The sequence below is a fragment of the Rhipicephalus sanguineus genome, chromosome 5 (genome assembly GCF_013339695.2).
Source record: "Rhipicephalus sanguineus isolate Rsan-2018 chromosome 5, BIME_Rsan_1.4, whole genome shotgun sequence".
NCBI lineage: Eukaryota > Metazoa > Arthropoda > Arachnida > Ixodida > Ixodidae > Rhipicephalus > Rhipicephalus sanguineus.
This window is the reverse complement of record NC_051180.1, coordinates 96,111,300-96,123,219: the sequence shown is the minus strand read 5'-3', so window position 1 is coordinate 96,123,219 and position 11,920 is coordinate 96,111,300. Positions and strand designations below refer to the sequence as shown.

The 11,920-nt window shown below is 44.7% G+C and overlaps 1 protein-coding gene across 1 annotated transcript in view; it reads right to left on the bottom strand.

Annotated features, from left to right (window-relative positions):
- Positions 1-3,709: 3,709 nt before the first annotated feature.
- Positions 3,710-11,920, bottom strand: part of LOC119394862 (ETS-related transcription factor Elf-2-like) — a 62,117-nt gene continuing 53,906 nt past the window's right edge. The window contains exons 5-7 of the mRNA XM_037662163.2: positions 8,612-8,901; positions 7,104-7,212; positions 3,710-4,223 (exon numbers count right to left, since the gene is read on the bottom strand). Coding sequence (XP_037518091.1) covers positions 3,976-4,223; positions 7,104-7,212; positions 8,612-8,901 — 647 coding nt within the window. The 3' untranslated portion in view covers positions 3,710-3,975. The remainder of the gene's footprint in view (positions 4,224-7,103; positions 7,213-8,611; positions 8,902-11,920) is intronic.

Genomic DNA, 11,920 nt, shown 5'->3' with positions numbered 1-11,920 from the left:
TTCACACGGGCACGCACGTCGCCACCAAAAGTAGTCTTCATAACTCTCAAATGGAGGTTGTAACCACGTGACCGGGAACTCCGTGGGGAGTATAATAAAGTCATGCTGTTCATATACTCCGTTACTTAGTAATGGGATCATGATGACGACATATGCCGTCTTCACTCCGCTATGACGGAGTAAATTATTCGGGCATGGGATTTTTTGAGTCTGATAAGCTGGTAAAACTCCCATCTCGGCTAATTTTTGCTTGCAGTGCAGCGCGCAAATATTAATTCCTCTGCATCACAGGCTACCGATTCAGTGCTCGGCATAGATGTGTGAACGACTGTACAAAACGTAATCACCCAGCAGTAGAAGTGTATACCAGATATGCAGAGTACAAGTGCACAAAGTACAGTAACAAGTGGCCTGTGGTACAGTGCAAGCGCCAATTGCGCAATGCCTGTTTGTGGTGTACCGAGAACCGTCCAAGAACCGACCTTGCAACTACCATACTGTATGCCGTTGCACTGTACTACTGTACTACTTTATGACTACTGTACGCCGTTGCAGAAAGCATGAGAACGACGAAATGGCAAGCCCCTGCAATAAGAAACAGATTCACTGTTGTGAGCCTTGCAGAACCCTTCCAGAATTTAAAGTCATTGGTCGCAATACGCGGCTTTGCTAACGTGAAACATGCCGTCGCATAAAACCCTATAATCAATATTGCTTTCATGTCATCTTGCGATGACTCAGCGGTGACGATGAGTGAATTACTGCTCGGGAATTCACACGTTGTACCACGTGTGGTCAAGAGTTACCTTGCGACAAATATTACTTCCACGAGTAGTGGTCCGAACAAGAGCTATACAGTCAACTTTTCAACTTGGGGACTTGTCAGCGTCACGTTGCAACGTTTACTGCAGATGCATCTCTTTTTTTTGGTTCGCTGTTGGTTATTTCAGGTCTCCATCATCATGTGAACCTCTTCGGATATACATACAGAGATTTCTACAAAGAAAAAAAAAGGAACTAATTGATGTCTAAACCCAGTGCTTGCACAAATCAATGCATCGTGCTTTGTTTTTAGATGTGAAACGAGATTACATTATTAAAACCTAAAAAAAATTTTTTTTCACGAGCTGGCGTTTTAGTCAAAATAAAACAAAAATTATAAGATAACTTGAAAAAAGAGCCAACGATAATAATAAATTTCTGAGTGCGCAATATTATTGCGCTTGCTTCATCTATTGCCAAGTTTATCTTCAATTTCGGACTATCCCACGAACGTAAGAAGGACGAGCTCGAGCTAATTAAAATCTCTAATTTTACTCGGCGCCAGGAGCTTTTCTTTTATTTATTTAGACATTCGATGAGGACCTACTAGAATGAAGGCGGATCAGTATGAAAATTCGCCGCTGCCCTTGCCGTAGAGGCGACACATTGAAGCGTCTAGTTCGCCGAACAATTTCTTTCCTTAAAGGTTCTCATCTTGGGCTGAAATCGGAGAGCGTATTTGCCGAGGCGGCCGATAATTTGTTTCTGTAGAGAGGCTGATGAAGTGCCGCGCGTGCCACTCTGCCGGCTAATTAAGAAATCAACGGCCATAGTTACCCGTCAATCAGTTGTATTAGTTTTTTTTTTAATTCGCCAGTTTTTCTATATTCGAGTAGATGGACAAGCAATTGCTTGTCTGAAGCTAAGCCTCTTGGATTACTTGAATCCACGAAATCAAGAAACGACGCCAGTCACTTTAAGAGAGTGGAGAAAAGTAATTATGGGAAATATAAATACGTAAATTAAAAGAAAAAGAATGTACAGAAACCTACGCAATCGCTTTGATATTTGCGATTTCGTTTCTTCACGCAGACCGTAATGAGCGTTGTTGCATTTTTTTTGTGACAGCTGAACCGCGGATAATTGAACACTGGACCTAATTAGATTGTAAAATAATAACCCGACCGTGAAACGAAAGATAGGAAAGGCCTCGTACAAAGAAGAACAAAGATTAATGCAAGAGAATTGCCTTTGCAGTCAGCTGGCAGGAGGGGGGGGGGGCGTTGATTTTATATCGGCCGCACTGCACTCTTGTCTCTATGCCAGCAACCGAAAACTAAAATTAGCTGGCGGTATTTTGAGAAGGCCGTCGTAGCTATATTGTTAGTACCATACCCTGGCAAGTGACAAGGGCGGGTGGGGAGGAGTTTTGGTTGAACGTCAAACAAGCGTAGAATGAACTAGAAGCAAACGTTGAAGTGCAGGGAAGAAAAATGGTAAAAAATGGTCAATGTCGTTCAGTACAAGCTTCACAATGTAAAGCAACAGCTGGCATTATACTACGAACTTTGTGTTTGTTTCGGCTCTGAAACCTTTTGACAAAGGTTACTAGAGGTAACAAGTAATTGCTAACTAAACATAACTACGATTAAGAAGAGGTAACTGACGTCTAAGCGCTAGCATAGCCACCATTCACCTCGTCTTGCTTGCATTGTCTACGCGCTAGCGTAGACACTACAACGTATAGATGCTGTGGTTCCCTCCTACAGTTTACATTAGTTTGTTACCCTTGCGAAAGTTACATGCATGTTGGTTGAACGAGCATAGAAATGATGGTTAGTGCATGGATTTAACTAAAGGTCGTTCTCATGGCTTCAAACGGCTTTGCGACAACAGTTTGCTGTTTTCAACAAAACATCACCGTACAAACGCAACAGTACGCGGTCAGTATTAATGTACGGAGTGTATTCTCACTTTATGAGACTCTAAAGACAGAATTTCTGTAAAATTTAGCCCTTCATGGCAGATAAAGTGCTGTGAGTAAACGTTATTTAACGTTCTTTAACGTGCACGATATACGAACACCTTGCGTTCAGGCTCAATCGAAATAAAGCCAGGGACATGTATATAGGCGATTTTACGTAAGACACATCGGAGCCGCTGCCTTGGGCTGTTTTCTTACTTCTTCGAATGTTTTCTTATTTTTTGTATATCAGGATGTGAATTAATAAGGTCATTAAACGTAGAATGCACCAACCCGACCCTTTCCATGCGTATGCGTCTGTCGTCTACTGTGTTCGTCAGGTTAAATATACAATACGGCAAGGCTACAGCCCAATATGGCGGCGCCGAAGCCCACCCATAAAGTAGTCTGCAGACCGCGCGACGTATGTTCGCAGCGAGCAGAACGGTACGGCCACGTGGGCCACAGCGGTCACGCTCCCCAAGGCAAGAGGGAGTATTTGGGGTGTCTTTCTGCCACTCAGCAAAAATCGTCATCTGACTTGGTTGGGCTTCCTTTCTCGAAAACTGTGCACTCGCTGCTTTCCCATCAGTCTGATAATTCCTACCACACTGATAACCGCCCACCGTTCATGGCCGGGATGTACCGGGCCCGCGGCAATAACCAAAGGAAAGCAAGCGAGATAGGCGACGATTATTGGTGTCTGGCATAAAGAAGCCCCTAATGCGCCTTCTTTGTTTCAGATTGCAGTGATAATTAAGGTACCAGGAGAATACTAAGCCATTGAATGATGTTGAGGAAAGTTGGACCTATTTCCCGCGACCGCGTTATGCATGAATGTACTTCCCCCCTCCCCTCTCTCTCTCTCTTTATTTCGCTTGTGCGCACTCAGTTAAATTGCTTGTGCGCGCTCAGTCCACTGTGCGCTCTGAGTTCAATCGCTTGCAAAAAAAAAAAAAAGAAGAAATAAAAGGAACAGCGGCCACACTTGCACACTGTATTGGCCAGGCTGCAGAGTGCTTTATTGCCGTCGAAACTGAACTAAAAGAAGGATTCTGCGAGCATGATTTTCATATTTCTAGGCTGTATATATATATTTTTTCTTTAGCGACGAGAATGAGGTCGTGTCTCTTCTTCTGTTGCTCTTCTTGCGCGGAGACGTCGTCCACGTGGAATCTGATTTAATGCGCGTCTGAGACGTGGTAGGCGCGCCGTTTTACTCGTGGGTCATCCGGCACTTATACGTACCGTCAACATCCTTCGAGAGCTATGGACGTGGCGGTGTAGTCGGTGCCGTACGCGGGGAACTGACCGTACTCGTGCGGCACGGCGATGCCGGGTCTGGAGTGCCAGCTCTGCGGGGGCGGCTGTGGATGGTGAGGCATCGAAGAGTCCTTGTCACTCGCTGGCGCGTCGTGGAACCTAGCCTTGACCGGGTCTGACGAGGAGTTTCCGACCAACTCGGGGTCGCACACAAATTTGTACACGTACCGTTCGCCTGCGTCATTGAAGGAGGCGAGATAAAAAGAGAAGTCAGGGATGAAAAGAATACATAAAGGAAAGACATTTGGTTATACCCGTCTGAGGACGATTGGTGTCCCTGCACCGGAGAAGGGGAAAATAATTATTACATTTCAAACAGGAAAGACACCACAAAAGGACTTCTCCGACTGATGCGTGTACTTCCGCTTTCACGTATCAAGAGAATAAAACTGTCCTATTGCGCGTAACAAATAAAGTAAATAACATCTTCTACTTTAATTACACAGCAAATTCCTCGGTGCTTTCTACAGTTGACGTGCTGAAATACTTAGGCGTAAATATATCCACGAATTTAAGCTGGTCTTACCATGTTGGCAAAATATGCGAAACTGCGAAAAAGAAGCTCTGGTTCTTGCGAAGGAAACTGCGTTTAGCTTCACAGTCAGTAAAACTAACAGCTTATCTGACCTACGTTCGGCCCACGCTAGAGTATGCCGGTATAATCTGGGACCCTCATCAGTCAGGGTTAATTCAGAGACTGGAAAGAGTTCAACGTCGAGCAGCAAGGTTTATTCTAGCGCGATACTCTCGTAAAGATTCCGTCACCGAAATGCTCAGTTTGCTAAACTTGCCCACGCTTGCTGAACGCAGGCGCATAGCAAGATTAAAGTTTTTTTACCTTCTCACTAAAAACAAATTTAACATCAATAGCAGTCAGTACTTGATAGCACGACAAGGTAGAGCATTGCGAAAAAGCAAAGATGGTACTTTCGAAATACCTCAGATGCATATTAACAGTTACGCGTTTTCCTTCTTCCCAAGAACCATTAAAGAATGGAATCAGTTGCCACTAATAACGCGAGAAAGTATCAGTGCAGATCATTTTGAAAATAACCTAGCAGGCCAATAAAGACGCACGCATTTACGCATGATTTTTATTTTCTGTTTGTGTGAGTTCATTTGTTAGTATTGTGCTGTTAGCTTTATATTGTTTGATCGGTGTATGTGCAGATTATTTCGCTTATGAACGGCTGTGTGTTTTTGTACGGCAATGGTCGGTTATATTTTCTTACATCGCTCGTTAACTGTGTATTTATGTTGTTGTATAATTGTGTTTATGGTGTTGTATAATTGTATAATTGGTGTTGTTTGATCGTATATACGATCGCATTATGTACGCTTATGTACGCATACGCTTATGTACGCATATGGCTTATGTACGCATATGGTTTCTTCTGTAGTATTTTATGCACGGTTTCTTATGTAGTATGGTTTCTTATATGTACGCTTGTGTTTTTTTTTCTTATGTAGTGTGGTTTCTTATGTATTTTTTCTCTTCTCAAGTGTTTTTTTAGTTCTATTTTTTTATGTACAACATGCAAAAGTGCTGCTATTCACCCACCCTGTAACGGCCGACAGGCCAACAGTATGAGTAAATAAATAAAAATAAAAAAAAGCACCTTTTCGTTACCTTTGCGCAATACAAGAGCCGCAGCGAACAACTGCTTTAATTTACCGGTTGCGAGAAATACCTACGGTCGAAGGCTTATAGAATGCCACGGCGCTAATCATTTGGAATGCCTTACCGACTGATGTGAAAGCAGCCCACAATTTTCCGCGGCCGTGAAGCATTTCATGTTCAGTGGATAAGTGGTACGCTTATATCAATGGTCATTTTGTCTGCTGTTGAGCTCATTGAATCATATGTTTCCTAACATCTGTATCTAGTTTTGTTGGCCTTTTGTCACTGTTATAGCCGCTTGCCAAATTATGTTGGTATGTCGAACGATCGGTCCCGTTACTCGCCAGCCAGGCTATGGGACCAAGCAAGTTTTGCGAAGTTTTCTGTAATGTGAATGTCAAAAAGAAAGAAGAAAAAAAAAAGCGAAAAGTGAACAAAAGTTGACCAATGCTGAGGTTCGGCCTTGTTGGTGTGACGTAATAACAGGAAAGCGCTTGAAGCACAAGGACATAGGACAGGGACACGTGTTGTGTTCTTTCTGTGTCTATGTCCTTCAAGAGCTTTACTGATATTGTGATAAGAAGAAGCTCGCATTTTGCACAGACACACGAATACAAGGAAGCATTCGTTCGTTGTTCAGGTCGCCACGTGAGGTAATATAGATTGTTGAGCCTCAAGAAGCGCAGAAGCCTAGCTGCTTGAGATGCACTGGAGCATTGCATATCGCAGGCGCACTGGGCCACGGTCCGATCTCTTCTGTTAAGGCCCTGTCATCTATGTGCACTAACGCTATGTGAAAGGCAAGCGTCTGATAGTATATATTGAAGGTCATGACAAGGGCTATAGCGCGAACTAGGTTCGATAAACAAACTAACACACGAAGACAAGCGCTAGTCCTCGTGTGTTACCTTGTCCCTCCTTCCCCATTTGCGCTATAGCTCTTGTCATGACCTACTAACTATCCTAAGCTGTCACACTTCCTTGAAGGTCAGAGTTGTGCCCCCTTCATCTTCATTGGGAGTACACTCTGCTTCAAATGTATGTGGACGGGAACTAAACTCGTTTAAGCTTCGTAGACACAGACGTGAGATTCAAAGACGGTTCGCTTTAACCTCTGTATTTTCTGTATTCGCGCAACTTAATCGCCACATGGTTTCATTTCCAGACCAACTAGCGTAAAGTATGTTTTCCGTATGTAGCTGTAGATTTCACCTCCTTTACGTCGCCACAGAGACAGGTGCCTATAGTCTCACCTGTAGCGATTAATGTGTGGCCAACCAGCTGCGCTAGGCGCGTTGTGTTTGTCTTATGCATCGTCAGGTGTCAGACCCACGAGCCTGGGCACGAATTTTCGAAATATTTGGCTTCCTAAGTGCTCGAAGATTGGCGGTCCTTAGTGGTTATGCTGAAGGCAAACAAACTCCGTGCACTCACCAGCCACTTTCTGCATGATGCCCTTCTCGTAGTAATACCTGAGCGAGCGGCTCAGCTTGTCGTAGTTCATGGCTGGCCGGTTCTTCTGTACGCCCCACCGGCGAGCAACCTGTTGTCCGCGATAAGAAGAGCACCGACAACGCAACACTCTTGAGACTTGGCCAGTGCAACAATACTGGCATTTGGTTATACCAGTAATAATAGAGCAGCAAATTGGGCGGTTTGGAATGTACTCATGATGGCCAGCACAAACAATCGTGTAATGAAGTGTTGTTCCTGAAACATGCGTGGTTGTTAGCTTACATGACAGATACGATTTTTCTTGTTTTTATTTTTGAAGGGAAACAGAATGCGAAAATTTCAAGGGGCTGTGGCCCGGTTGCTCACTTCCTCCATTTGTTTAAATATTTCATGTTTTTCCATTAAGCTTTTTGTTGTTACCGCCTGTATCGTGTATACATTTTTCAAGTCATGTCTCTTGTTTGCGCTGGCTGTAATGATTATACAGGTTAAAAAAATTCTGGTTGTCGATAATTTCTTTTTGGCAGAAGAGGAAAATTTAGTCCATGAGCTGTACCGCGCCATAAAAGGTGGACATTATTTGCGCAATAAACGCAAGCGCCTAATTTGCTGAACAACTACAGTTCGCTGTGTTGAGATTCTGGCTATTTACGTGCATGGCAGCACGTAAGAGAATTTCCGAAGTGTGTAGGCGGTGAATTAGGAAATAGTATGCACTTGTAATAGCAGCTGCGGATGGAACCGATTGCGAAATAGGTGTCATCAAAATTGCGATAAAATGCAGCGTTTTGTTTCACTTACTCTTTTTTATCAAGACTCCGTTTTCGGCTTTGTCGCAAAAAGATTAAAGCGCAAAGGTATTTCGTTACGCATTTTGAGAATTAATATCTTCAGACTCTTGTCATCCCGTGAATTAGTACCTAACATACCTGACATAACATTTTTTAAGGCAATTACAATATGTGCCCGTAAATTGATTAGTTATTACTGTTTCAAAGGAACGCGTCCTCGTAGACACATGGACTAACCACTGTTTCTCAAACACGAGCACTATCAGCACTCACGTTTGTGTGCTAGACCACATGCCAACGAGGGCGCGCTACCACTGAAACAATTAATGCTGGTAATGTTCGATTTGCACGCGCATGCCTTAACAGGCTTCTCGTACCTCCTCGTGATCTTTTGAAGTGTAAGGCGCGGCGACGATAACGGACAGAGGGAGATAAATACACACACGGAGTGCCTCCGCGCGCGCGCGCGCGTGTGTGCGTGTGTATTTGTTGTCCGTGTGCTCCCCCTCTCTTTTCTCTTCCTTTACTCTTCTAACTTGCAATCTTCCCTATCCCTTTCCCTAGAGTAATTCTAAACTGGTTAACATCACTGCCTTTCCTCTTTATCTTGTTTTCCTTCTTTCCTTTGTCCGTTGTGTCGTCGCGCCTTACACTTCAAGATATGCTGAACCAATACGCCCAGCCAGCCATTCCTACCTCCTCGGGATCGGTGAGTTTAAACTCGAGTCCCCGACCCGTCCATGCGATGCACGGCGCGTTTCCCGGGTTCCTCAGAAGAGCCGCGAGGAACTGCCACAGCTGGAGCGAGCCCCGACCAGCGGACGAGCAGCCCATCGCCTGGTGGTGTTGCTCCTCGGCGAAGCTGATTGGCCCTACAGGGGCTGCCAGTGCCCGAGGTTGCGTCAGCGGTTCGGGCAGGGTGCCGGGACAACCCGGGGACACGGGAGGCGAAGGAGGCGGCTCGAACTTCACCGGTGATCGGTGTCCTGCGAAGCGCCGATCGTCATTACTCGATAGCTTTCCCAAATGTGTAATTAACTCACTCATTTCAAACGTTATTTGTATAGACCTCATCCCATACATAACCCGTTCCCCTAATTGCACGAACTATAGACCGTTTTAATGTCCAGCATTATTTCGTAAATCCATAAGAGTTATTCGGACACAACTTGGATTCAATACATGCAAGAGGAAACAGAGTCAAGTCGAAGCACAAGGTATATACACGTAAGCAGCAAAGAGAACACGAAGATTTACGCGTGGTGTGCTAATGAGACAACACACGTAAATGTCTGTGACTATATATTGTCTTTGGCCTCGCTGGAATCACAATGCAAATACTTCCCCCACCGTCGTAACATTACGCATATACTGGGAAGTCCAGTTCAGGAAAGTTCCACCTAAATATTTTTCATGGACGCTGACATATTGCGTATGCGGTGGCGCCATCTATGAGCAGGCTGGTTTCACCGCCGTGCTGGCTTGGGCGGATGCGCTACGTTGTAGGATATGTATACGCATGGCAGCGGTTGCTTGTCGTTGCTTTTACAGCGAAAGCTGTGATGAGATCACAACAACGGCCGTTTTAGGCGCCGTAGTTGTCCGCTGCCGCCGCCGGTGTCCATAACCGCTATTGCGCGAAATAAAAAAAAAACGAAATAAGAAGAAATATTCAGGATAGGACGGGGTTCGAACCAGGGCCCTCTGCGTGGCGGCCCAGTATTCTACCACAGACCCATGCCGTTGCTTGAAACTCCATTGCAAAAGACCCTATACAGGCTTCATGTCGGGAAAGAACCACATTGACATAAGTAATAGAGCATGGTAGAAGAGTAAAATAACAACCAAACGTCACACAACGCGAATCCTATCACCAGGTGTCACATAATGCGAATTGCGCAACGAGTGCGTTTTTGAATGCTTGCAACCCAATACAAAGGGTTCTCCCATAATTCTTCATCGTCATCAGGCACAGCATCAACAATGTGCACATAAATGCCTTACAGGTGTTTAGCGGGCACCACGGTTCTCCGCAGAATGACAAAAAATGGTACACTGGCTGCTTCCCTACTTCACAAAAATTATGATGATTTATAGCGTAGTGAGAGAGAGAGAGAGAGAGAGAGAGAGAGAGAGAGAAAACTTTTATTTGTGCAGGCCTCAAGGATGATCCTCGTTGGGTGGAGCCCTTAGTTCAGGGCCCCATTGGCTCGCGCCACACCACGTGCCGAGCGTAGTGAGTACCTCGCAATTGCACTTGTATTGGCTGCCAAGGAGGCCAATAAGGCCCCCGTGATCCATTTCCTCAGGGTCTCAATAAAGTTCTTTCCTTCTCTCTCCCTCTCTTTCTCACCTTAGCATATGTTACATAGCTTGGTAGGAGAGTGAAATAATGGCCGGGCGTCAAACAATGCTAATTACCTATGTACCTAGGGGTCGTTTAAAGCTTCAAACCCATTACAATGGGCTCAGCCATAAATTTTCATAGACATCAGCCGCCGCATGAACAAAGTGCACATAATGTCTTACAGATGTGTAGCGGGTACCTGGCTTCTCTGCAAAATGACAAATATTGGTGTAGTGGGTGCTTCCCAATTTCACAAAAATTATGATTTATGGCGTAGTGGGTGCCATGCAAGTGTACTTGTATTAGTAGCCCCAAGAGAGTTTACAACGGGATCTCGAAATGCAGCTCTTCTAGCTTTCGTTGTCACCGGCGGCGGCAGACAGCTACGGAGCCAAAAACAGCCGTTGTCGTGAACTCATAACAACTTTCGCTGTAAAAAAAAAAAGGATTTAGTTGATATAGCCAAAGCTCCTCATTCGTTCAGAAACTATGCACTTTTTCGTTTGCACGTGAGCTCGATGTGGCGTGGGCTACTCTATGGACATTAGGAAACCGTGAATAATGGTCGTAAACGCTTTTGAGAACTTGACGAAGATAAGTTGCTTTAGAATAAGGCTACGGGCTTAACTTTATAACGTAGAAAGGTGGACGAGTTAGAATGAATGTATGATCTTGAATGCGATGGAAAACACTTAGCTTCGCATACGCATTATCTACGCTGTTCTATGCAGTGTAAGAACCAGGAAAAGAGTAATTCTTGCACCCTTCACACTTCATTTATGCTACCAGCGAAGCATAATCGCAGGAAATCCACACGAAGGAAATGCATAGTAAATTCGCTGGCGGGCGTAATCTCATTGAAAATGAAAATAAAACAAAGTGTTGATGAAAAAGAACCTACCTCTTTCTGGAAGAAGTTCTACTTCTTTTATACGGTGATCGAAGGATGGCGGGAAAACCCTCATTAATGTGACACGCTTCAGCAATCGGACTGGTCGATGAGTGATGACGACTCGCTTGCATCGCAACATGATTAAAGTGTGGCCGACAATCCGTACATTGATTCGCACTTCAATCATGCTTGTATTTTTACAACGAGTATGTATATGGCTAGGTTAACCATATACTCAAGCCCCACTACTCAACAATGGTCCACTAAAAATGAAGAGGTCGGCCACAGACAAGTACGTATGTTATGAAACCACTAAATTACACTCAGTCCCCCACTCAGTCCCCCACTGTGGGCGTGAGCACAGTTAGAGGTGAACAAGAACAAGAATGTATGTGCCACAGAAATTGGGCAACCGTGCTGTACTCACCACCGGCCGACAAAAAATGAAGAAGGGATCACACGGGAGGCAAACACCGATCAAGATTCCTGGACAGGCGTGACTGATAATTGAGAAATACTTTAACCAGCCGTTCCGATTAATCCAGTTAAACACAGGGGCTGCAAGTTCCTGCTTCGCTGGTTAAACATTTGTACGGAGTGCTTGGACGGTAGTTCGTTAATTCCGACGTGTTGAGAAGATTTGCGCCTTGCACAACGAGCGAGTGAAGGTAGCACTTCCTTTATTAAGCGTCGTTCACGGGCTACGGTGGCTACAGTACGAACGCCAAGCACCGCCGACTTTCTTGCTCACGATTGAGGGTTAGAG